Source organism: Rhamphochromis sp. 'chilingali', assembly GCF_963969265.1.
Source record: "Rhamphochromis sp. 'chilingali' genome assembly, chromosome: 20".
NCBI lineage: Eukaryota > Metazoa > Chordata > Actinopteri > Cichliformes > Cichlidae > Rhamphochromis > Rhamphochromis sp. 'chilingali'.
The window spans coordinates 14,347,488-14,371,247 of NC_137947.1; the positions used below are offsets into that span (position 1 = coordinate 14,347,488).

At 37.9% G+C, this 23,760-nt stretch overlaps 2 protein-coding genes across 2 annotated transcripts; one reads left to right on the forward strand and one right to left on the reverse strand.

Annotated features, from left to right (window-relative positions):
* The first annotated feature begins 2,137 nt into the window (after positions 1–2,137).
* On the forward strand, positions 2,138–15,029 carry hmgcll1 (3-hydroxymethyl-3-methylglutaryl-CoA lyase like 1). The gene is made up of 9 exons (XM_080868784.1): positions 2,138–2,386; positions 4,721–4,798; positions 5,278–5,385; positions 5,759–5,854; positions 6,054–6,202; positions 6,744–6,807; positions 7,241–7,429; positions 13,737–13,862; positions 14,242–15,029. The coding sequence occupies exons 1-9, from the start codon at positions 2,291–2,293 to the stop codon at positions 14,359–14,361; spliced, it is 1,026 nt and encodes a 341-aa protein (XP_080724910.1). The 5' UTR covers positions 2,138–2,290; the 3' UTR covers positions 14,362–15,029.
* Positions 15,030–19,055: 4,026 nt separating this feature from the next.
* Positions 19,056–23,342, reverse strand: gfral (GDNF family receptor alpha like). The gene is made up of 9 exons (XM_080868801.1): positions 23,245–23,342; positions 22,822–22,935; positions 22,218–22,373; positions 21,998–22,057; positions 21,582–21,897; positions 20,220–20,479; positions 20,056–20,127; positions 19,864–19,942; positions 19,056–19,780 (listed from the first exon to the last, which is right to left on the reverse strand). The coding sequence occupies exons 1-9, from the start codon at positions 23,279–23,281 to the stop codon at positions 19,711–19,713; spliced, it is 1,164 nt and encodes a 387-aa protein (XP_080724927.1). The 5' UTR covers positions 23,282–23,342; the 3' UTR covers positions 19,056–19,710.
* Between the last annotated feature and the right edge of the window lie 418 nt (positions 23,343–23,760).

The following is a 23,760-nucleotide window of genomic DNA, read 5'->3' on the forward strand; positions in this document are numbered from 1 at the left end:
TCTTCTCTGTATATGAAAGACCATGTCATTATTATTACTTCCATGGTGATGATGATGTGCTATTCGCTCAGCACCAGAACTCTCTTGTTGTTACAGTTCAGTTACATTCATGATGTAGAAATTGAAGACGGATGGAGGATGAAAATTGATTTGTTCTGGTTCCTGTTTTTTTCCCCTTCCACTTTGTTTTGAGTGTGTATCTAAGAGTTTAAAACTTCTTTCATGCCATGCCGAAACCTGTACTCCATAAAGTACTGTTTTTCACATCTGTTTCTACCTCTGTAAAGAGAGAGAGAGAGAGAGAGAGAGAGAGAGATACAGAGAGAGGGAGGAAGAGAGAGAGCAACAGAGTCTAGTCTTGTTCTTTTTTTAATGGAATTTGTTTCCAAGTTCATAAACATGGTGTGACAATGTTTGAATTTTATTTAATATGTTGAGGCATTCATCTTCTGCCTGGTCTCCAGAATCCTCATGTGCAAAATATATTGTTCTCAGGAGAAGCTAACAAACTAGCACAGAGACATCCCCTTTCCTGTCAGGGCATATCTGTTTGCCTAATCTACACAAACTTGGAGACTATGTTTCTTTACAGAGTTTAATCTTCTTAGAAGACATCTTAAGGCTGTGCAGTTGTTTCACTGTGTTGGTGACCTGCTAATTCGAATGCACTGTCAATTTCTTTCGCTTCTTTATTCTACTTTAGTTTGAATTGCTGAACAAAGCAGATATCAATCATTTTTGAATTTTGCAGTCACACAGATTTATTGATGCCATTATACAACAATCCACTATTTGATTATAGTGGACTCTAATTCACATTTTGAGAAATTCAGTAGCTCATATCTAAAAAACTGAAATTATATGTGAACATTGAGACAAAATTTTGATCATTTGTTCTAGTTTTATACCATTTAAATGTCAAATGCGTAAGCCTGGACATACAGTTTTCCTTGTTGGATGAACTGTGTTCTGGTAATAGTGTTTAAACTCACCTGCATTATATTGATTCCTTAGATGGGGAAAACCCCTCAAAGCCAGTTCTTTAAAGTGACCTTCCCCAGCTGGTTTTTGTCAAGAAGATAAACCATAGATGCTGAGTTTCCTTGAAAGCTGAAATATGAAAAGGCTGGTTCGGTTTAAGCGGTTGATGCAGTTATCAAAATTATACACTAAAAAGGCCTTTTTCCCCCTCAGGAGTCCAATCATTCCCCTCAAAACAGACGTCAAGTACAGACTTAGATGAGCTGCAGTTTCGGATTCACAATCATCTGAAAAGAATTTCAAACCCAACAAACCACGAGCACCATTAATATGAATTAAAGTTTATCTGTTGGCAAATATAATTTAACAAATACTAATTTGGAGAAATGCACTGCAATCAAAACCAGATTTAGATTTAGTTTTAGTTTAAACCTTTAGAATAATGCTGCTCTGCTTTTATTTCATTTTTGTACCCAAGAGGAGCCTTTAAAAGTCATTAGAGGCAATACACTCTTTAGATTAAAACATTTAGGGTGACAACTGACAGTCATCAAATTTTAGGTCTGCTACAAAAAAATGTCTTTCCCAAGGCTGATCGCATGAGTCGCCCTCCTCCCCTAGGAGATTGAGGTACAGGTCTCTCATCACAGGGCAGTTCAGCTTGGTGAGATGGTTGAATGCGAGGACTTCATTAAGCCCCTCTATTGTTAACATCTGGGTTCAGAATGCCTGTTTTCTCTGGTAAATGTTGCCTTGGCTTAACGGGGGATTTTATTACAATATGCAGTTGACATTGGCAGCAGTGGCACGCCTGGCAATGGAAACTGTTCCACCGGTTCAGGTCACAGGAGATCAATCAAAGCAGGCTGTTACACTGAAACCTTCAATTCTCAGCAGTACAGGGAGGTGAATGTGTATGTGAACTTGTTGAATCAATTAAGAAGAAAAAAATCACCAGCTTTCAAACTGAAGGAAGCACCTTTTCCTGGCCTTTATTTTCTTTATTTCATTCATTTATTTTCCTTAAAAATAAAGGAAAATACTCCTCTGTGCTTAATTTCCTCTCTCGCTCTCTGGCCTCCTCCCCCCACTTTAGGAGATGTGGTTGTCATGACAACCGCTGAGTCATCCTCTACTGTAAGTAGCCATCCTCATATTTAATCTCTGCATGCAGCGAGGCCCTCCGCCATCCAGGCCTGCATTAGCACACGGATGCGACACATTAATTTGCTCTGGGTAGTTCCCGCGATCTGCGAAGGTTATTCCCGGAGAACACGGAGCTGCAGCGGGCTGAGCAGCAGCCACACGGATGGGTAACGTGCCCACCACAGTGAAGCACTGCCTGAGCTATGAGCAACTCATCGAGGACTACCCGTGGCTGAGACGCTGGCTGCAGGAGGACAAGGTGGGCGTCGGTTTTCCTTGTTTTTATTCAACTGCACATGTTCGGCCACATGACTTCCTCATGACAGAGCAGAGAGGAGCACAACACAAGGCCACCTATGCGCAGATGCGCAGATGCTGCTGTAACTAAGGTGGTTAAAAAAAGAAGAAGAAGAACATGCGAGTACCTTTTTCTCAATAAGAGTATTACGTTAGCATTATGTATGTTTGGGGTAATAAAATACACTCAATAGAATATGAATAGAATAAAATACAACAGAATATGAGCTGCCCCAGGCTTCATTTTCAGTTGTAATGTAGCCTATTAGAGGTAAAAGTAGTGTAAGTGAAAGAGTCCGCTCGATTTTATTCCTGCATTTTCGAATTTATTTTCACTTTTACTTTATAACATTTTTGTAATCCAAAGTATGAGTATATTTTACAAATAGTTCATGCCTATCTGTAAAAAACGTACATTTCACTCATAACAGTTAAAGATATTACAAGCTAAACCACATGCAGTACTGTGCAAAAGTCTTCAGTCAACTTTTGTTTCTGTATATGTGGTTTCCAAGTCTTTTATGTAATTTTTTAACTTCTGGGTTGCTTTTTCACTCATTTTCAGTTCAGTCCTTATACATAACCATTTTCAGAGGAATGTGTTTTGTTTGTTTGTTACACCACTTAACACTGAGCCATGCATTAAAAGACAGACAACTTAGTAAAGATCGAATTTTAGCTTAAAACTCTGCATGGTGTGTAGTGTAGCCTTAAAAAAATTGAGGAAACTAGTCAAGTGGATAAAAGAGGAAATGTCACACCTAGAAAAACTATCTATGGTAGTTAAACAGTGTCTGTTCCTCTTATCTAATTAGTCAGGATAAAATGTGGAAAAGAACTGACACAGGAACTGAGAGATACATCTGCCTCTATACTTAATCTATCTACTGTTCACTGAAGTCTCAGTGGAAGAGTGGCTGTACAACAGTCTGTTGTACCTGTCTCCTGTCTCCTGTCCAGCTATCTGTAAAACACGAAGAATCCTCTGTCATAGTTTGGGACTGGATTTCGGCCAATGGTGTTTGGGATCTTGTCAAAATTGAATTATGAACCCAGAAAAGTACCATCAGATTTTAATCCACCTTGCATTACCACCTAGAAAGGGTCTGATTCGGGAATATGTTCATTTTTCAAAATGACAATCATCCCAAATACACTGCCAGTGCAGTGAAAGCATACCTGCATAGAAAAACACACAGTGGAACACTATCAACCATGGATTGGCCTCCCCAGAGCCGAGACCTCAACATTATTGAAGCAGTTAAAGCAGTGTGGGATAATCTTGATAGAGAATCAAACAAAAGGCAGCCAACATCCAAAGAAGGGCTTTGAATGTCCTTCGAGAAGCTTGGAGAACTATTCCTGAAGACTAAAATAAATTACAAGAAAGCTTGTCTAAAAGAGTTAAAGCTGTGTTGAAGAATAAAGGTGATCAAATCAAACATTCACATTCAAGCTTGTTAGAATTGCACAAACACTGTTTTCGTGTAATACACTGTTTCCATGTATGTTTGCACACGTTTCAGCAAACAACTGCATCTATTTTCCATTTTTCTAGTAAAATATAAAGAAACAAGGGGTAGCTAGACACTTTTGCACAGTACTGTATATTTCTGAGCACAGTACTGTGTGCTCAGTTTGTTCTGAATAAATATTTGATATCTATCTTCCATAGATATAACACATTAGCTCTTTACCCCTTGAAAATTGACAAAGATTAGACTAAAAATTTAAACTGAGTGGATTCTTTCACATTTCAGGCCTGCTTGTAGAAGAGTTAAGCTGGGATATCGGTTAGCTTTCTTTGTTTTACTGCTCCCCACTGGAAAAAACTTAAATAGATATTTTTGACGGCTATAGTGAGATATGTGGTCTTCACTCTCTGCTTAAATATCACTGTTGCTAGGTTCATATTGTAATCTTTAAGGTCTGTTGAGGTTTTGCATTTAGTTCAACAAGGGTCTTTTTCTTTAAAATTATAAGGTTGAGATCAGGAAAAAAAAATACCTTGATCCTCAGAATATTCCTTGCGGTTTTAGTGGAGTTACTCTAACCCTTCTTCCCAGCCTTTCCTCTGTGTCACATCTCATGAGTTTGCATCTTAATGACATAGCAAGCTTATATTTGGGTTCTAAAGTTTCAGCTGGGTTGAGGTTGAAAGTTATTCATGTTAGAAATAACATGACCTGGAGCATCCCACGGTAAAAGGATGGCTGACTTCTCCGTGTTCTGTGTCTTGTTGAGCGGTGTTTCTCTTTTTATTTATTCCCCTCCCCCCCATTTGATATTTTCCCAGACAATTACAGGACATGCCTATCCAGAGTTTGTTAAAATTGTTGAAGTTGGGCCAAGAGATGGACTTCAAAATGAAAAGGTATACTCTGCAATTACAATCACAAACCTTATTTATATTTATGGGTACCTTTGTTTTCTAATACTATACACAATCCTCCCTGGAAACTCCCATTTTTTCTATACATATAACAATTCATAACATATGGGTTTTGTGCCATAATTGCTAGAAGCATATGTTTCACATTGTCTTTGAAATTGAATAGGAAAGATGACACAGCTTCTGGCTGAGTTCACTCTCTTTACCTACCATTTAGAGATTATACTGGATGGGGGGAAGTAATTTTATTTCTACAACATATTACCTGAAATTTGGCATATAGCGAAGCTATCTCAGAGTTTTCAGCAAGTGCAAGATTGATCATGTCAAATATGGCTATCTGTATAAATAACACGCAGCACAGCAAAATACTAAGCCATATATCTGCTTGTCACATCTCCAACTGTATCATGAGAGGACTCAAATACAAAATAAGCTATTTCAATTTCATTGTTCTCCAGGAGATTGTTCCAACTGGGGTGAAAATCCAGCTGATAGATATGCTCTCAGGAACAGGCCTGTCTGTGATCGAGGCCACCAGCTTTGTCTCTTCAAAGTGGGTCCCACAGGTAAGAATTCTTCTTTTTGAACTGCAGTTAAATGCTGAGTGATTTATTAGGCCCTCTTTCTTGCTCCTCTAGCATCCTTGTTGGAGCTGGAGATGGTTTTGGAGAAAGTATTTTATTCATTTTCTCCTTCTCAATCAAATTGTACCCCTATTTACTACTTGGATACAAAGTCAGACGTTAACACGTGTCTCCTTTTGTACTGAGAAAAATGATAATTAATTTGATCTTTAATGCTGCCTTCAAACGTGTGAAAGCATTTGTGAATTCCCAGGAACATGTTAATATGTTATTATGTTATTACCTTACCTATGTTATTGCCTGTTATGTTGTTACCTTTAACATCTAATTAATATATCTTCCTCCCTTTATTTAGATGGCAGACCACACTGATGTACTCAGAGGAATCCAGAAAGCATCTAATGTTCAGTATCCTGTTTTGACACCTAACTTGCAAGGCTTTCAGGATGCTGTAAGCATGAATTTTCACTTCAGCGTAATGACCTGTGCTATATACCTTTACTCATATAATTCATCATGTTTACTCAAGCTTGTCAGTTTGAGTTAACTGTTGGCACTACATTGTTTTTATTAAAATAGTTCCTGCACTTACGTTAGCGTGACTCACAGTGAACACGGTTTTAAAAGTTTGTTTTCTCTGGCGATTTAAGGTTGCAGCTGGTGCTACTGAAGTGGCTGTGTTTGGGTCGGCATCTGAAACCTTCAGTAAAAAAAATATTAACTGTTCTGTTGATGAAAGTATGCTGAGGTTTGAGGAAGTCATTAACGCTGCCAAAAAGCGACAAATTCCAGTTCGAGGGTTAGTATTCTGCCTATTAATTCTCTGCTACAAAAATGAAAACAAAATGAATGAAATGAAATGAAAACAATTCCCTTGATTTCTGAGCTTCACACAGATTTTCACTTTTCCCCATAGGAAAACAGGGCATTTGAACATACTGCAGTTTTTATATAGAAGAAAACACACAGTTCAGTAATGATACTGTTATAGCAAAGTTCCAGATGTTCACCAGGACTATATCTATGCATTAGTAAACCACGAGGCCAGATGAGGTAAACCAAACAGGCTAACTTTTACTAATGTGGGCCTTTTATCATATCATGGAAATGTGTGTGTGTGTTTTATTTTATTTTTTAAATTATACGAACTGCTTTGCCCATAAAGGACACCAAAACACTAATAGGCTTCTGGACACATTGGACCCAATTCTTTCTTTTTTTGAAGAGCACACTATAGTATAGAAAATGTTCAACAGCTTTTGACGTTTTTTTTTTTTGTTTTTTTTTGTCAGTTGCTGAAACTGACAAAATAATGATACTTGTTAACTTTATCTTCTCAGGTATGTTTCTTGTGCCCTTGGGTGTCCCCATGAGGGACACATTGAACCTTCCAAAGTGGCAGAGGTAGGATTGTTCTTTACACTTACAGGTCTTTTAAAACCTATCTGTTCATTTATTTAAATGATCTAAACTAAACTGAATCGTTTCTTGAGATGTTGTTCTGGTTTTGTTTTTCTGTTTTTTTTGTTTTTTTTTTTAACTTGTTTTTCCTGGAATTAATTAATTTTGTGGATGTCAGTGCTTTTCGATATATATGTCAAAACTCAAAGCTAATTATTGTCAGTTCATTGCTAAATGAAAAATCACAATAAATGTTCATATTCTTTCCGTAAGCACAGATTGAATTAACTGAAGAAATGTAAAATATAGCATTTATATTCTCTTCCATTTCACTGCCTAACCAAACATAACATGGTACTTATATTTGAAAAAAAAGTTATTTTACTATGTAATCCTCTTATAAAGAGAGCATTTTCTATATTTTTATTATTTTTAGGTGGCAAAGAGATTATATGAAATGGGCTGCTATGAGATTTCCTTGGGAGACACCATTGGTATTGGTAATCCAGGATCTATGCTTAAGATGCTGCAGAGGGTGATGAAGGACGTGCCCATCAATGCGCTTGCAGTTCACTGCCATGACACCTATGGGCAAGCACTGCCCAACATCCTTACTGCACTCCAGGTAAGAACACGGGTATTGTGCAGCCAATAGTCTCAAAAGTACTTATGCTTCTACCTATGATGATTTTGTTTCTTATGTTATTGTTTATATTATTATTATTGTTACTATAATTAATATTTCCAAGAAAACAAGAAGTTTTAACGGTTCATTGCCATGACACCTATGGGAAAGCACTGCCAACATTCTTAGTGCACTCCAGATAAGAACCCCTAAGATGTGGTACTGCCAGTAATCTCAGAACCAGAAATTGCTAATGATCTAATGATGATTAGATTTATTATTCATTGTTATTTATAGTTATTGCTATTACTGCAGTTGTTAATATTATGAGTACTGTAGCGACAGAAAGAGCTCTTAAGTCGAAAGTAGAGCAAAGTCTTTGTCAAAGCAGTTAGCTTGACAAACAAAGAGAGCAGATGGAAATCTGAAAAGAAATCAAATAGACAGTCTAGTGTGTTTAACTAGAGAACTATTAGATGATAAAAGCAACAGATGACACCTGTTGAGGATCAGCTTGTGACACCAGAACGTTTCCAAGCTTCATTACGGTCCTTAATTCTCTATCTGTCATGAAGTACATGACAGGATTATCTTAATAAATGCCCTACATCTGTCTTGTAAACCAGCTTTTGTGCAGCTATTTCATAAGTCTAAGATTAGACATAAAATACATTAATAATAAAATAATAAAAACTTAAAAACAAACATTTAAAAGTAAATGAAGTTAGTTTGTAAATGGAAGTCAATAAAAGAAGGAGACTAGCTCCAGGACTATTGAAAGGTGGATAGGGTAGGAACTGTGAATTTTGGAAAAATTCTCTGAACCTAACAGGCAGCCGAGAGGGATCTTTAAAAACAGAGGCAATCAGACACAGTTCAGCTAATTTGTTGGTGTGATTGGAGGGTATGGAGGTCTCTGAATAAGCAGAAAGGTAAAACAGTTCAAAGATCCAAAAGAATAAAGGGATAATATAAAGCCTGACAACTCTGGGAGGACAGATGTGCCCACACCTCTGTTGTGAGACAAAAACCTTCTGATTCTTGTGGGAGAGACATAAAAGGTGCTAACACTTTTAAGTGGAGAGGTCTGTGTTAAGCGTACAAATGCTGGTAAAGTTAGAAGAGGAAGCCCTCTTGCCGTAGTTTGTAGTGTAGATTCTCCTTTTGGACAAGCACAAGACAGCAATGCATCGTCCTCTTGATCCCCATATCCTCTCATGTTAAATTGTCTGACAGCTTTACTTTCTGCTTTCCCAGTGGATTTGGGGTACCTTTGCCTTCACATGCACATCCCTCCCCCTGTGATGAATATGAATGTTCTCGTGGAGAACCACAGACCGATTATGGATAAATGCCCGGCCTTTGCATAAATCAATGTAGTTACTCATGATGACATGAAGAGGAGCAACCAGATGTGGAGGCAAAATAGAGGTGGTGATTCTTGTTCCAGGATATCATTCAACTTTCTGCCAGCATCATAGAGATCACAGGTCTTTGTTTTTTTTTAGGTTGATTTAAATCATTATCCCTGCTGGGAAGCATCATTTGTTAAACTTCTCCCAATCCATCTTTTTAGACACTTTTCAGCTCACATGCTACAGTCCATTGAAATACAGTGTCCTTTCTTTGCAACGAGAAAAAGGAAAAATTGTTTTTATTTTCCGCTGGAGTCAGGAAAAAGGAAGCCAAATAATGTAATATATCAATAAGACTGATGTATAGTTATTTTGGCCATATATGCCACTTTAAAATGATGTAAAACTTTTTATTGCAAACTTTTATATTAGAGTATTTCAGAGCTTAAAATTTTTTTTGTTTTTTTTACGTTTTAAAAAGCGCACATATGTGCCTAAGCTTTAATGACAGTCTGTCAGTCTATGGCATGATGAATGTGTTCTCTGTTGTGTATGTGTAGGCTACAATGGGACACACAGAGAACCAGAAACCATCAGTCAACGAGGAAAATCGGCATTAAGAAACATGATCTAAGCTTCCCCACAAAGCAAGATGATTCACAAACTGCTTTCAAAAAGAAAAAAAAAATCCCAGAATCTTAATGAACTTAACAATATGTATTGTACAGTTAAAGGTATACACTCTATAAGTGCATTTGGGTTGTGAATCTTTGTGAAGGAGCTGTCGTGGGGGCATTTGTCACCACTTTGCCTGTTGCGAGCCAGTAAACCTGACATATATCCAAACATAAAACAGAGGCAATGCAGGCAGGGCTGTATCAGTTTTACTGGAGCGCATTGTCACCACAGAGGAGGAAGCACACTGGGGGCTGGGTGGGTCAACAGATGTGAGGGGGTCAGCACAAAGGCTCACCTATTCAGTGTCTATTGGACAAAGCGACTGAGAGCTAGGTGGATCGAAGGGCCCTGGGGGGGTGGGGGGGCTTCTAGCTCGTCTGCCGCTTGGCTGTTGAACTTTCTGACAATGGCGTGCTTAAAGGCCAGTGGAAAATGATCCTTTCATTTGCTCTACGGTGAGCATGTGATGAATGGTGCTGCAGCTGCAGACGCAGCTCTAGAAACGTCTACTCAAGTACTTTATTTTACTCGACTGTAAACGTTAGTATAGTATTTATGCTTCAGTTTGCACAAATCACTGTATGACTGCAAATGTAACGTGTAAATGAAATCATTCATTCATTCACTAATGTTACACATCCACTAAAGAAACTGTTGTTCCGTTGTGAAACTTGCAGTTGAACACTTATCCCTTCTAATAATTATGATGGAATTAATCTAATATTGTACTTCTCTGGTACAATTTATGGTCAAACATTGTTCGGAAAGGCAGCTGATCCATGTCATGTAAAGAAGCAAATATTTTTAAGGTTAAATCTGATTCTGAATGGTTTGAAAAAGAAAAAGTACAGAGAGATGGTGAAATTCCTGCGTGGATCATATTTACAATGATTCATTGCAGCTGCCCCATGGCCACAAGAAATAATAGCAGCCAGGGATATTTAGCTCACCATTTGCTCACCCATAAACAAGTAGGAAATTAAAGATTTTATCATAGTTTTTCATTACTGTGTGCCAGAACTCCACACCACCAACTGGGAGAGAAATGAATTCCCCCAGTGCTGTCAGCCCTGAGTCACCTCTTTTGTTCCCGATAAAGACATTCCTTAGTCTTTGTACCTTTTTTCAGGAGGTCTAGGGGGGCTTTGTTACAAACCTACCCTGGCAGGTCACACAATGACAATGTATGTACTTAGATTTCACAGGCTTGGCAAGGAAAATTATTTAATCTTACCTGCAATTTTGGTGTATTGTGTACTACTGCAGCTGGGGAATACAGTATAACCTGTCTGGGCTCACACTAGAGATCTCTACTGACAATAACATCCATCTGCAGTATTTTCTTTTGTCTCCATACATGAGACTCTGTTCAGCCTTAGTTTACTAACATATTTTACTAACATCCAGTTACCTAGCAGCTGTGTTGAGCAGTGTGTTGATAACTTTAGTGCAACTTTATGTTGACTTCTTTGACTGAATGGTAGAAGTTATAATGGATAGTTATAAAGGATCATTTTATCTTGTGACTGGTGATTTGCTATTTCAAAGAGTGAAATCCGCTCTGAATCAAAGCCACCGACGATACTTTCTGTTGAGTAAACAAGTAAAATCAATTTCAGCTAAACTAGAAAATATTTATTATAGATTATTAACTTTTTTTAAAATGAGCCCTTGTGACATACTGGAATATATATTTAAAAGACAACCGTAAAACCCACATAAATACCACAAAAGGACAAAATAACAGTAAAAGAACATTTATTTTTCTTTTTTCTGTATTCTTAGGCTTTATTTTACTTTTTTTTTTAACTATTTAAAAAAAAAATGCTTTTAACATGTATGTAAAGGAAGCAACACTGATGTAATAAATGGGTCAAAAAGCTCATTTTCATCTGCAGCCCCTGGGACGATTGCTGTTATACAAAATAAATAAATACAGATGAAGAGCTGAAATATAAATGTTTATTATTCAAAATCAATAAATAATTTAATTAGCAAGTACATAAATTCCTAAGAAACTGGATTATCTGTGAATTTATTTTCTTATATTTTTTCTTCAATTCCAACCAAATTCATGTTTTAAGGTGATAAATATGTTATATTATTATTATTATCATTAGTAGTAGTATTTTTAGTATTCATTTACATTATATTAAAAATAGGATTGCATATTAAAGTTGAGTAACTTCATATTTGTCACATCACATTAGTCAAACTTTATTTTCTTTTGGAAATGATAAAGTAAAATGTGATTTATTTATTCTTTAAGTGCTTGTTTGCCTTTTGCTGTCCGGGGTTCGCTCCTCGAAAGAAGTGATATAAGTGTCAGCACGGGATCCGTGACAGTTTCTGTCAGCCTTTCGGTTTATGTAGTCGTGGGTGAAGCATCACTGCTTCGTGTCCTTCGCTGAATGCACACTCTTTCTTTCGCTCGCTCTGTGACGCAGTTATAAAACCAAAATGGGAGCTTGTCCATCTTCAGCCTCGTCCACTCAGAGCGCAGAATGTAAACAAGCTTATCCCAAATCATGCAAGTTTGAAAATGTTCAGTGTCTTTACCCAGGAATGCATTGTTTTTATATAGCCGCAGCTCACTCAGTATGGCTTTTTAACACTGAGCACACATCTGGTTTCTGGGTAGTGTGAACCTAACTGAGCATTGGCAAGCCCGAGCCGCTGACCACCAGTTCCTGCGTGATTAGTGTCCAGGGGTACGGGGCACGCTGCTGAAAGGGTTTGTTCTGTTCCTCTCGGAAACAGTACGCTGAAGACCTGTGACCTTATAGCTAGAAGCGAGAGGATTGGCATGGCAGATTACAACTCTGTGTTTATACTACAAAAAATTCTGCCTAGTACAATATCCTGCTCTGGCTTTAACCAAGGTCTGGAAATCTCGTGCACTGCACACACCGGAGTAGATCTCCTCCTCCTTCTACCCACCTCCTCCTCTTCCCTTGCCAACATAAACAGCAATTACGGCTGGCTCAGACAGCCCCCTGAAAGAAGTAGGTTCTTGTCTGGAGGAAAAGCAACCAATTAGCATCATTGTTCCAAAAAAGCAATAGAGATTCTTTTAATTTAACTTGCTTGGTCCTGCTCTGTGGGGTACCGGTCCTTCGTGACCCAGTGCCACTGAGAGGATCAGTGTGTTAATTTTGTCTCACTGTAGGATCCTCTGACATCTGGTTCTACCGCGGAAGCTGGAAAACATCTTTAATATTCTCATGACAATCCCAGGGACATGTGGAAAACATCCCAAGACCTTAGTCCATAATGACTCTGAAAACTGAAGGCCTGTCTTGGTGTGAAAACAAAGGTTTTATTCATGACTGGGTCGCGCACGTCCATGGCAAGAACAGTGACTGTGTGTCTTTGAGTAATATGGGCATTCAGAGAAAGAGTAAAATGTGCTTCTGTAAATTTCAATGTCAACATCGAGCTGCAACAAAAGCACCGGGGTACTGTTTCCTGGGCAGCCTTTTATAATGTTGGGTAAGCTGTCCAACAAAAGCAACGGATTGAGAAGAACAACTGAAAACGCATCATTAATTTTCATATGGAGGCCAGGCGCTCGCTATCGTCGGCAGTAAAAAAAGGAAAAACTTTCCCACAAATTTCAGCAGTAATGTTTGTCGTGAGCGCTGGTGAGCCAAAAAAAAAAAAACGCAGTAGAGTACACAACTTGAATTTTATCTCTTGTATATTCTTACATTCGTGTAAACAAAGAGGCCCTTAGAAAGCAGAAACATTTGTAATCAAGGAGATCAGCGAAATAGTTTGCCATTAATGATTTTTTTTGTAGCACATTTGTGTACAAATGCATTAAGTTTATTGGCACAGTTTGATTGGACACTAAGCAGCCAAGGGGAAAAAAAATGTCTTCTCGATGTGGCAAGAAAGTGAATCCCTATGGTGAAGAGCAGAGTCGTGCTGTAAAAACATGAGTAACCAGGACAATCAGAAACATATGAAATCTTCTGCTCAGCCTTTATAATATTCCTGTCATATGAACAAGGCCATAATTATGTGGTGCTGGTGGTTTGAGCTGACAAAGAGGATGACTAAGCCATACTGCGGGACATTCTGTGCCCACTCATCTTCAAGCCTTAAGCCCACGGTTCTCAGAAACAGCTGTAAAACACAACCACAGGCCTGGCAAGGTGCGCGGCACCAGGCAGAACAACCCAATAGAACAAAGATCTTTGTTCCTGGATTTTACCTGACATGAAGTCTTTCACGGATTTGCCGAATGCCTCTGTTGTTTGTCCTTGCAGATGGGGGTCTCTGTGGTGGATTCTGCAGTAGCTGGCCTGGGAGGATGCCCTTACGCTCAGGGTTCATCTGGCAATGTTTCCACAGAGGATGTTCTCTACATGCTTCATGGCATGGGCATTGAAACAGTAAGTATGACTTCACTGTCTGGTGTGTATGTACACTTGTGTCTAATCTCAACAAAACCAACGTTGTACAATCTTTCAAAGCTCACTCACATAAACACATCGTTCTCCAAACATACTGCCCTGTAACAGTTTATTTGATCATATTAGTGGTTCTACATAACTTGTGCAAGACTGTGGTGTTGCACACACTTCTCAGGAACAATTTATTTAACAATTCCTACCCCTGCTGGTAGAAACGATTCACTGCGGGTTAATTTTCTGTCACCTGTTACACGTCTTCTTTTAATTTCAGTGAGAAAACCTTAAACTTGCCATTTCTTGTTTATCTTGCGCTTATTATATTAATTGCACTTTTACTGATGCTGGGATGTTTTTGCAGGGTGTGAACATTGCCAAAGTCATAGAGGCTGGTTCCTTCATCTGCAGTGCTTTATCTCGCAAGACAAACTCCAAGGTTGCCCAAGCAAGAAGCACGGCCTGCTGTGATGCGTCTCTGTAATGGAACGTCTTTAAATATTTTAGTCTGTTCCCTTTAAAGTGCTTCCCCGTTGTTGCTGCCTTCAGATTTGTTGCCTATCTGTCTGTATTTGAACTACATTGTTCCATGTATCTCTTGCATGTCATCTAAATAATATTGAAAACTATCTCATTTTTATTATTTTTTTACTTTATTGTTCATTTCCAGTCTATATTTGCCGTCTGAGTACCTTTATAATCTGCTGAACACATGCATCTTCCTTGGCTTAGTTTTTGCTCTACACAATTTTTGATGTAACAAAAGCAAGCGTCGACCGCACTGAATGGAAAGTGACAGGAAGCTGGTAATTATCAAGGGGAGTATTCATTTGTGATTGAGGTTTGTGTTGACAGCTCGATAATTTATGATCTTATGATTTTATTCGTTTGCATTGATCAGTGGCCTTATAAAATTATGTAACAGCGTATTATAATCCTACGTGTATGAGTGCCTCCACATGCACCTTGCTTCTCTGAAGACCTTTTGTGATTTCCTGTGAACTTGTATAAATAATTCAAAATAAGACAACTCTCAAATTACCACAAAGATAGCATTTTAAAGGAGGCACAGAGGAGTTTTTGCCATCAGGTTTGCCAAAGATCCCTTAAAAAGTTCCTCTTTATAGTCTTTTTTTTGTATTTCAGAATTTTACCACGACATAAACTACTTTCTGAGACAATTGTCTCTGTAAAGTTGTCCTTTCATTTTTTGTCATGTTTACACCCTGCTGTGCAATCTGTAAATCAGAAAGTAAAGAATAAAAAAAATCAGTTGTTAGCTCTTCTGTCCTGTTCCTCTGCGGCTTTCTTTCCTACGGCTTAATTGCATTCACCTTACATCCCTATTTTCAAAAATCAGACTAATTAGGATGCCAGCATGATGCCAACTGGGAAAGAAAAGCACTCCACACTAATGAATAGATGTTAGATTTGCATAAGCGTATTAAATTGTGATAATTGTCTGCCCATGGCGGTCCATCTTAATCACGTAACAAAAAAGAAAATTATGCATTCATGTGCAGTTGCACACAGACTCAGTCCTGACCTGTCTCCACCCCCAAGCAAAATTCCGCCTGTGAACCACATTTAGTCACACCTGATACCCAGTGCTCCCACTACAGCCTCGTTAAAACAGTTTCCATCTCTAAGAAATGACCAATGTTCAAACAAACAATATTTATTGACAATAGATATTTTTTTCCAATATTAATATTAAACCTGGCTTACCTGGATAGTTGACTGTGCATTCATATTCCCCAGTATACCCAGGAAACAGTAGCCAGTGTCCATACATTGCTGGAGATTTGGTATCTACAGTTTTTATTTGTGTAAATGCATTTTAACAGAGCTGTGCCTTATAAACACAGTAAACACTTATTAAAGGCACTTATTAAATGTATTTGACTCTCACTTTTATGAGCCAAAAACTCACAGAACATAGTCATGGTAGTAGCTACAAGCGAGCCAAGAAGTTATGCTACTAACACAGTAGTACCTAAAAATAGCACCACAACTTTACCCTCAATGCTGTTCTCGCCCTTGTGAGTGTTTTTTGTTTGTTTGTTTACTTTATGTTATCTTTTAATGGCAAACAACAACTTTAGTGAGACATTTTACACCCTTTTGGGGCCCTCTACTGGCCACATGGCTCCAAAGTGGCTCTTAGTTCTGACCTTTGTTCTCCTAGATCTATCATTTATGTGCAGTGATGTGTCTTGGGGAAAATACATAGAAAGAGGGGAATTAGATAGCTTCAATCCCATAGTTATCAACTGTGTAAGTGAAATTTTGTAATATTAAGATCATATAAAATCTTTTGAAAGATGAAAGGCTTAAACAGCCAATAATTTGGGTCAGTTTTTGTCATGCAAAGCAAAAAGTGGAAGATGAGAAATAAAAAATAAATTACTGTCATGGTCCCAGAGTTTTTGTGGATATAAATTTTGGATTCTTAGATTTGATTGTTGTAGTGTTTGATGTTTTGGATTCCTGATTTGATCTCTTTTCTAATAGTGGCTTTGATGTTTTGTGATATTGTTGAGTCTTTGATTTCTACGATTACTTCATGTTTTTTCTAGTCTTGCAAGCCTGTGTTTTGGTTCATGTTTCCATTATTCTAGTTGGCTGAGCTTTAGTTTTACTATGATGGGGTTCTTTTCTAGTTTTCATTGACGCCTGTTTAGACGAGGCTCTGATTCTTGCTATTTATTTTCCACTCATTGTTTGAGTTTATCAATTGCTTTTAGCTCCCTTATGCTTTGAACCTCATGTCATTATTGATATCATAATAAAACAACACCAATACAAAGGAATACAACCTTTATATTAAATTCCAATTCTAATTTTAATCAAATTTCTATCTGCTGTTATGTAGCACAAACATGAAGAAAACAAAGCAAAAAAATTTGCTCTGTTTGTTGTTGCCTACACTGACGGGTGACTTTGGCTCCACACCTAAACAGAAAAAATGGGTACAATCCGGGGGGGGGGGGGGTATAAGACCAGCTGAAGTGAATAGAAATAAGTCCCAGTAGTTTCTGCTATCAGCACAAATGGATTTTAATCACATGGTATGTGCTGCTTCCTCTCTTTGTGGATTTACACAGCCTAATTCAAGAAGATGTAAGCAGATGTTACATGAACTATCACAGCTAATGCCCACCACTAGTCTGTATGAAGCTAATTTAAATGTGGAAGTCAGTGAATGAATCCAAGCAGCACCACCAGCTTAAATTTATTTTCATGTCTACTGCCTGTGATTGTGATCACCACAGTCACTCTGCTCCATCACTAAACTTCACCAGAGTACAGCATACTCTGGTGAACTAACCCTGCATTAAACTGCCAGATATTTTCATATGATCAATATCTGTTTGATAAACTATAAAATGAACCAAACCTTTAAAATGTAAGCTTTACATTTCCAGTATATCAAATGTCACCGAGAAGTCCTCAGCTTTAAAAATAACCTCTTTTTCTTCCTATCCTTCCTTATCTTTTCTCCATCTCTGAGTGAAGTTATCTCCCACGTTTTCTCTCCCTGGGAAATAGAGCAGCTGTGCCTTTAGCTAGCAACACACTGTGTGACAAACTGTGCAGAAACAGTTTGTCTGTTTGCTAATATTTGTTGAGGTGTTGGATTTGTGTTTGCATTTTTGGTGTTTGCATTTAAAATCACCTGCCACATTTAAAAATTAATCTAAAACCTGACCATAGTCCTAGAAATGATGGCTAGATGATGTGTTTTTCTGTCTTCCATCCCAGATAAGATACAGATAAGCACATGCGATAGACACACACCAACAGAATTGTCTTTTATGTTATTTTCCCCTCGATTTAGGTTCAAATTGTTTTGATGTTTGAAGGCAAGCAGTGATAGAAATAATCCCCGCCCCCATTTTGAAAATGTAAGAATTAAAAAGTAAAGATTTGTACAAAAACATCAAAATTTAAAGTAAAATACAGACGCCTGAAAGTTCTACGTAAGTACGTTAGTGAAGGTTTTGTACTTTATTATCTCCTACATCTGAAATTAGGCCCAAATAGTCCCACCAATCCAGTGTTTGCCTGTCAATGAACATGTTTAGCTCACTGTTTAGTGTTTAGTTCCCTTTTGTCCTATTTTCCTGAAAAAAGCCTTCTTTACCTCCCAATCAACTCTTCCTGTCCAACAAAAATCCCTGCCTTCAAACCAGCTGGGAACTTTTTAGCATGTATTTGGATTTATCTCTGTATCTACTTACTGTTGCATCCTTTCAAATATATAGATTTCCAGACATGGCTGTTCATTTTCCTCACAGACACAGAGCCCTCCACACAGAAGATCAGACTGTATGTTGTGTGTGCTTAACATGATAGAAAAAAGAATTAAATCATGGGTTAAAACATCAATCATATTTATCCACACTGACCTTTAATTTGACTTTAAATAGACTATTGGACAGAACTTCAATTCTTTCCCGGGCAGAATGAGTCCAGAAATACTCACCTATAGCTCAATCGTATAAAACAGAGCAGATCAGTGAATCAGGGTTAGATCAGCTCCAGTGACAAAAACAATTTGGTGTCTTTGGCCCAATTAAAGTGAAGCAAATCCACTCATCTTGATTGCTGCAATTGCTTCTCTTTTTCCACCACTCAGACCTCGTTACCCTGTCTCCAAATAGCTCAAAATGCTAAAGTAAGTGTGTTTACAGGTCAATACAGATAACTCCCATCAGTGCCTCTCCCCTGCTGTTTGTGCAGGGGTGAATAGGGTTGTCCTCCCTTTCTACTTCTCCTGTTTTTATATCAGACATCACCTGACCAAAGGCTCCACTCTGTCCCTGATTCCAGGACTAAGTGGACTATGCTGACAGGGCTTTCTCGATAGCTGTCTATGAACTAATAAAAGAAAAACAAATCACTGCTTCAGGTTGAAGACCTTTCTTGGGGGGCTTTCACGCACACTGACTGGAACTATTAAAAAAAAGACAAATTATTTAAATTCTGATTTTTTAGTTTTTCTTTAAAAGCTCCTTTTAAAGGAATCGTCACATAAAATGTAGCATTTTGAACAAACTGTGGGGCTTTAAGGCTTTCAGTGGGAAGTTTATTATCAGATACAGAGGAACACAGCACAAGAGTGAGCAGAGCACAAATAAATCATCACACTTGAAGTTATAACTTAAAGCAATCTTAAACTTGTCAGATCTGTTGTTTTTTTCTATAATAACTGTCGGTGTGAAAGATTAACAACAAAATCTTTTCAATTAACTTTAAACATAAAGGTTGTATCTACAAATATACAATATGTTCTTTAATAAAGCAGCACAAGATCACTGTTTACAACAACACAAAGATTAAGGGTGCACTACAGAAGAACTAAACAATGCTACTTCACAAGATTGTGCAAAAACTTCTTATAGTCTTATCAATCAAGTTACACCACTGTGTGACAAGTGCTTCAAACATACAGCAACTCTAGACCTAGAGCTACTGAACTACAGCAAGAAGAACAATCAGTCCTTGTACAGATTGTATGACTCCCACAGAGCCCTCATGTCAAACTCATCAATCACCTACCAAGTACTTTGAAAAACAAAGTGTGCTTTGGAGACCTTTGCAAAGGATGATTACAACAATATTCATTTGGCTATTGATGACAGTGTTTTAAAGCATTCTCAATTTAGTTATTTTCTTAATAAACTCTATTACCTATTACAGCAAAGAAATATGAGATGACTGCATGTGCAGCAAACTCAAAGGAACCTCACGAATCTATTCAGCTGTGATCTTGAGTTAAAAGAGAAAAAATGATGATTATTTTATTCAGTGGGAAGAGGAATAAACATCAGAGAATAACGACACAGTTGCTTTTCTGTGGATGGTGAAATTTTGTTTTATCTCTCTTTCTCGAGATCCTACAAGGAAACAGAAATAAAAGTAAATTATACATAATATTTTGATAAAAGCGACTTAACATTGATTCAACATCGATGCTTACCATTTTTTACTGACAATAACCAGAGGCATTAATATGACACCAGCAAGCAGGATGGCTGCAACAACGTACAGAAGATAATCTGGAAAGACAAAATATTCCATCTTGAAAACCCACTCAAAAATTGTTTTGATAATTTAAATTCATGTGAATCATACTACGATTAGCATAAAGAGTTTACAAATTTCAATTTACCTTGCAACCAAGCATAAGCATGATCTGATGGAGGAGGTTTAGAGGGGCGAATGATTGTTTCTGAAGATGCCACTGAAATACAAATAAAAATAATTTACAATCTTTCCAGGAAAAATGATTGTTACATTTAAAAATGCCTGGTTAGAAAAAAAAAAGATACTCACTGAAGCGTGATCTATTGTGAAGCACGTCGTGAATCATGCTGCATGTAAGAAGATCGTCATTGTAGAGTCTTTTACATGTACAAGGATGGTGAAGCACTGTGCCTAAAGTAGCCACGAAGGCCCTTTTGCATTCAGCGTCTGCACCAAGGATGAGCTCTGGATCCATCTGGGTGAAGCATTCATCTCTTGGGAGGTCACTGTCAATGCACTGGGCTTCTTCAGGACTCCAACAATTGGCTTGAAAATTTTCTAATAAGCCCCTGTTAATACAGAGAAAATGTGTGTTATGTGGAATGAGTGGGTGCTGCGATTTATAGATGTTTATGTGTTATGGTAGCTTGTACATATTACTTCAAGATCATTTCACATATATTTATGGAATTACATCAAAAATGGCAGCGGGAAAAGTGCACCAATCACACAGGCGGAATTTGGATTATAAAAGGCTGCAGTCTACGTGTAAAGTGGTTTCTGAAAAATTTTATTAGATAGTAATTGGAGATGTGATCTTAAAAAATGGCCATTTAAAAAAAAAAGAAACAGCATTGGATTTGATGGAACTATAACCTGAAAATCTAGGTTTCCATAATGAAATCAGCTTGAGAATGGACAAGTGAGGAGGGCATCCACTTGAAGAAGACACTGAACCACAAATTGCTCCTAATGGCTGGACCAGCACTTGGCACTCTCTATGAAAGCTCGCTGCCATGTATGTGTTAAAAGGACAAACAGGACAATGTAAAAAGGATTTTGGTTAGGAGTGCTACTGTGCACTAATGCGGCCCTATACTGGACTACCTCAGCTTGAGTTCTTCTTCATTGTTCACTTAAAGGTTGAGAATTCACATTTTGTTATTTCTGTGTCTGGCTCAGTGTTGGTAGTTACGTATTCAACTATCTGCAGACTTCTTCTTTTCTGTTACTAGCAGTGAGCTGGCATTATTTTAAAAAATGTTATTTTATACACTCATTTCCAGTATCACTCACTCGTTCACTTTTTAAGGCTGGAAAGGACTCTCGAATGATGAACGCTCTTTTTCCTGCTCCAATTTAGTGATTGTTAGTTTGTTGACTGAATCCCTTCCTTGCATTTTAAAGTGTTTGCCTTCCTGCTGCACAGCCTATACACAAGACACCTTTTTTCTCCTCCCCGCATGCCTCGCACAACCAATGTTCCTGCCAGCCTTTGTTGTTCCCTCCAGCAATCTCATCCGCCAGATGCTGCTCATACATTTCATCATTGTGCAAACAATGAATTTGCATCTGATTTGGTGTGCATTTAATAATAATAGTATTTGTACAATAATCCTGAAAACAACAACAACAAAAAAAACAAAAACATCTGAGGACAGAACAGCATACCTGCAGTTACTGTCCTCAGTGCACTGGTTAAGTACACGCTGACAGACCCGGATCTCATCTCCACAGGTGCCACTGTGCAATTCGGTTTTCATGCTCAGACAGCTCTGATCTGAAGCTTCACACTCGCACATGACCAGCATCTCTGCAACATTTTGGGGTACGTTCCTGTAGAACCGCAGAGTTTCCTGCTGACACCCTTCATCATTGCACTGGCCTGACTTACAGGCTTGGAGAATAGGTGCCAGGTACCTGTTGCAAACTGAATCGCTGAGACAAGCCCTAAATTGATCCAAACATGATCCAGCACCATCATATACTAAAAAACAAAGAGAGAGAAAGGTAGTGAATGGGTTTCACCAATTTTGACTCATCTTCACTAGATTTCATCTGAGATTAGCGTAATAAAATATAATTACCGTAGTTTAATAAAGTGCTTGACTGCCAATCCATTACTGCACTCCTCGTGAGCTGAACTGCTGTTCAAATAATCAACATGATTATCTCTCCCACCAACAAAGGCACATTAAAGATCCTCTTAACAGTCATTTTGTAGTGCAATAACTGTCCACCTTTGGCAAACAAAAACGTAATTTCACATATAAATGCTTATCGTAGAGACTTCTGAGAATACCGCACCTGGCTTTTGGTGGCATTGTGTGGCCAGCACTTGTATAGAATCACAAAGCTCCTCCTCCCAGGCACACACGCACCCTGGCAGAGAGGGAAATTGGTGCAGTATTGTCTGGATGGTCATGTTACAGACCTCTGAGCCTTTTATTTGGCACCCTCCATCTTGAATGACAGAAACATAAGAGGAAGGTGGAAAAACAGGATTTTCCATAAGCGAGCAAGGTCTTGTTTGAGCAACAGGTGTTTTCTATGTGCCTGCTGCTCTGACAGTTTTCCTTGTGATGTCTGGTTATGTATCCCGATATAGGCTGGTATATCAAATTCAGTGTAATAATGGAGGATTTCGATGTCAAAACAGACATACTGTGTCTGTCTGTTTAAAGGCATCAGAAAAGTGATTTATTGTCACTTAATTTTGTTATGTACATTTTGCTTCGGGCTGTTTTCTCACTTATTACATTTTAGCCATTTTCCATGGAAGCAATTCAGTCGAACGGTCTCATTTGCTGACCTTCCTGAGGAAATGCAATCGCTTTACGTAATACTTACTTGTCTCAACCCTTGGTAATATTAACAATATAATGGAAATGTGTTTGTTTGTTTTTTTTACCTTCACAGATGCCGTCATAAAATGCCTGTTCACGCTTGCATAAATCTGACATGCAGATTTTCACAGCAGCCAAACACTCAGAAGCCAGCGATGAAATCTGAGGAGCAATAATCACTGAAATACAAGCAGACTTTAAGAATTTATTTACTTTATCATTGGTTTTTATATGGATTTATTTCACGGAGATCATTTTTGTCTTGAGGTTTTATATGAAAAGGGACATTCAAAAATTAAATGTTAATGTCTCACATGACTAACTGTAGCTACGCTTTGACTATACATGTGGTACAAACTACAAGACATGAAACACTTCTAGTAATGCTAATTTTATAGCACAAAAAACATACAATAACACTAATCAACTTGTTTGTTTTTTCTATCAGAAATCTGTAATTTTATGGTAATGGTTCGGCTTAAACTCACCAAATATGACTGCAGCTTCCAGTCGTCTCAGTTGCATGATAGCTGTTGCAAAGCTTTGAGCAGACAAATGAAGCTCTCACCAGCAGCTGATGTGTCCCTCTTGTTGGTGTCAGCATTTAAGCTGGGATACACCACCCGCTGTCAGGAGGATGTAACACATTTACTGGAGGCTGTACCCTGCACCAGAATAAAAATGACAAATGCAATGAAACAGAGCTGCAACAAAAAAGGGAAAAAAATTAGTGCATATAGTATTTTAATATTGTCATTATTATATTTTGTGGGCTTAAGTAATAATATTATCTCTTAGGAGTAGTGCGATATTACTTCAGAGATAGGAAATAAAAAACAGTTCATCCCTGGTCTGATCTGCTGATTTAAATTTGTGTCAGATTGTTTTCACTTGATTTCTTTTTCCAACAATAACTAAGAGGAAAGTAAACATATTTAAGCAGCACATTTCAGACAAAATGCATTTGGATGTGCTCTAAATAATCAAAAAACAAACAAACAAGC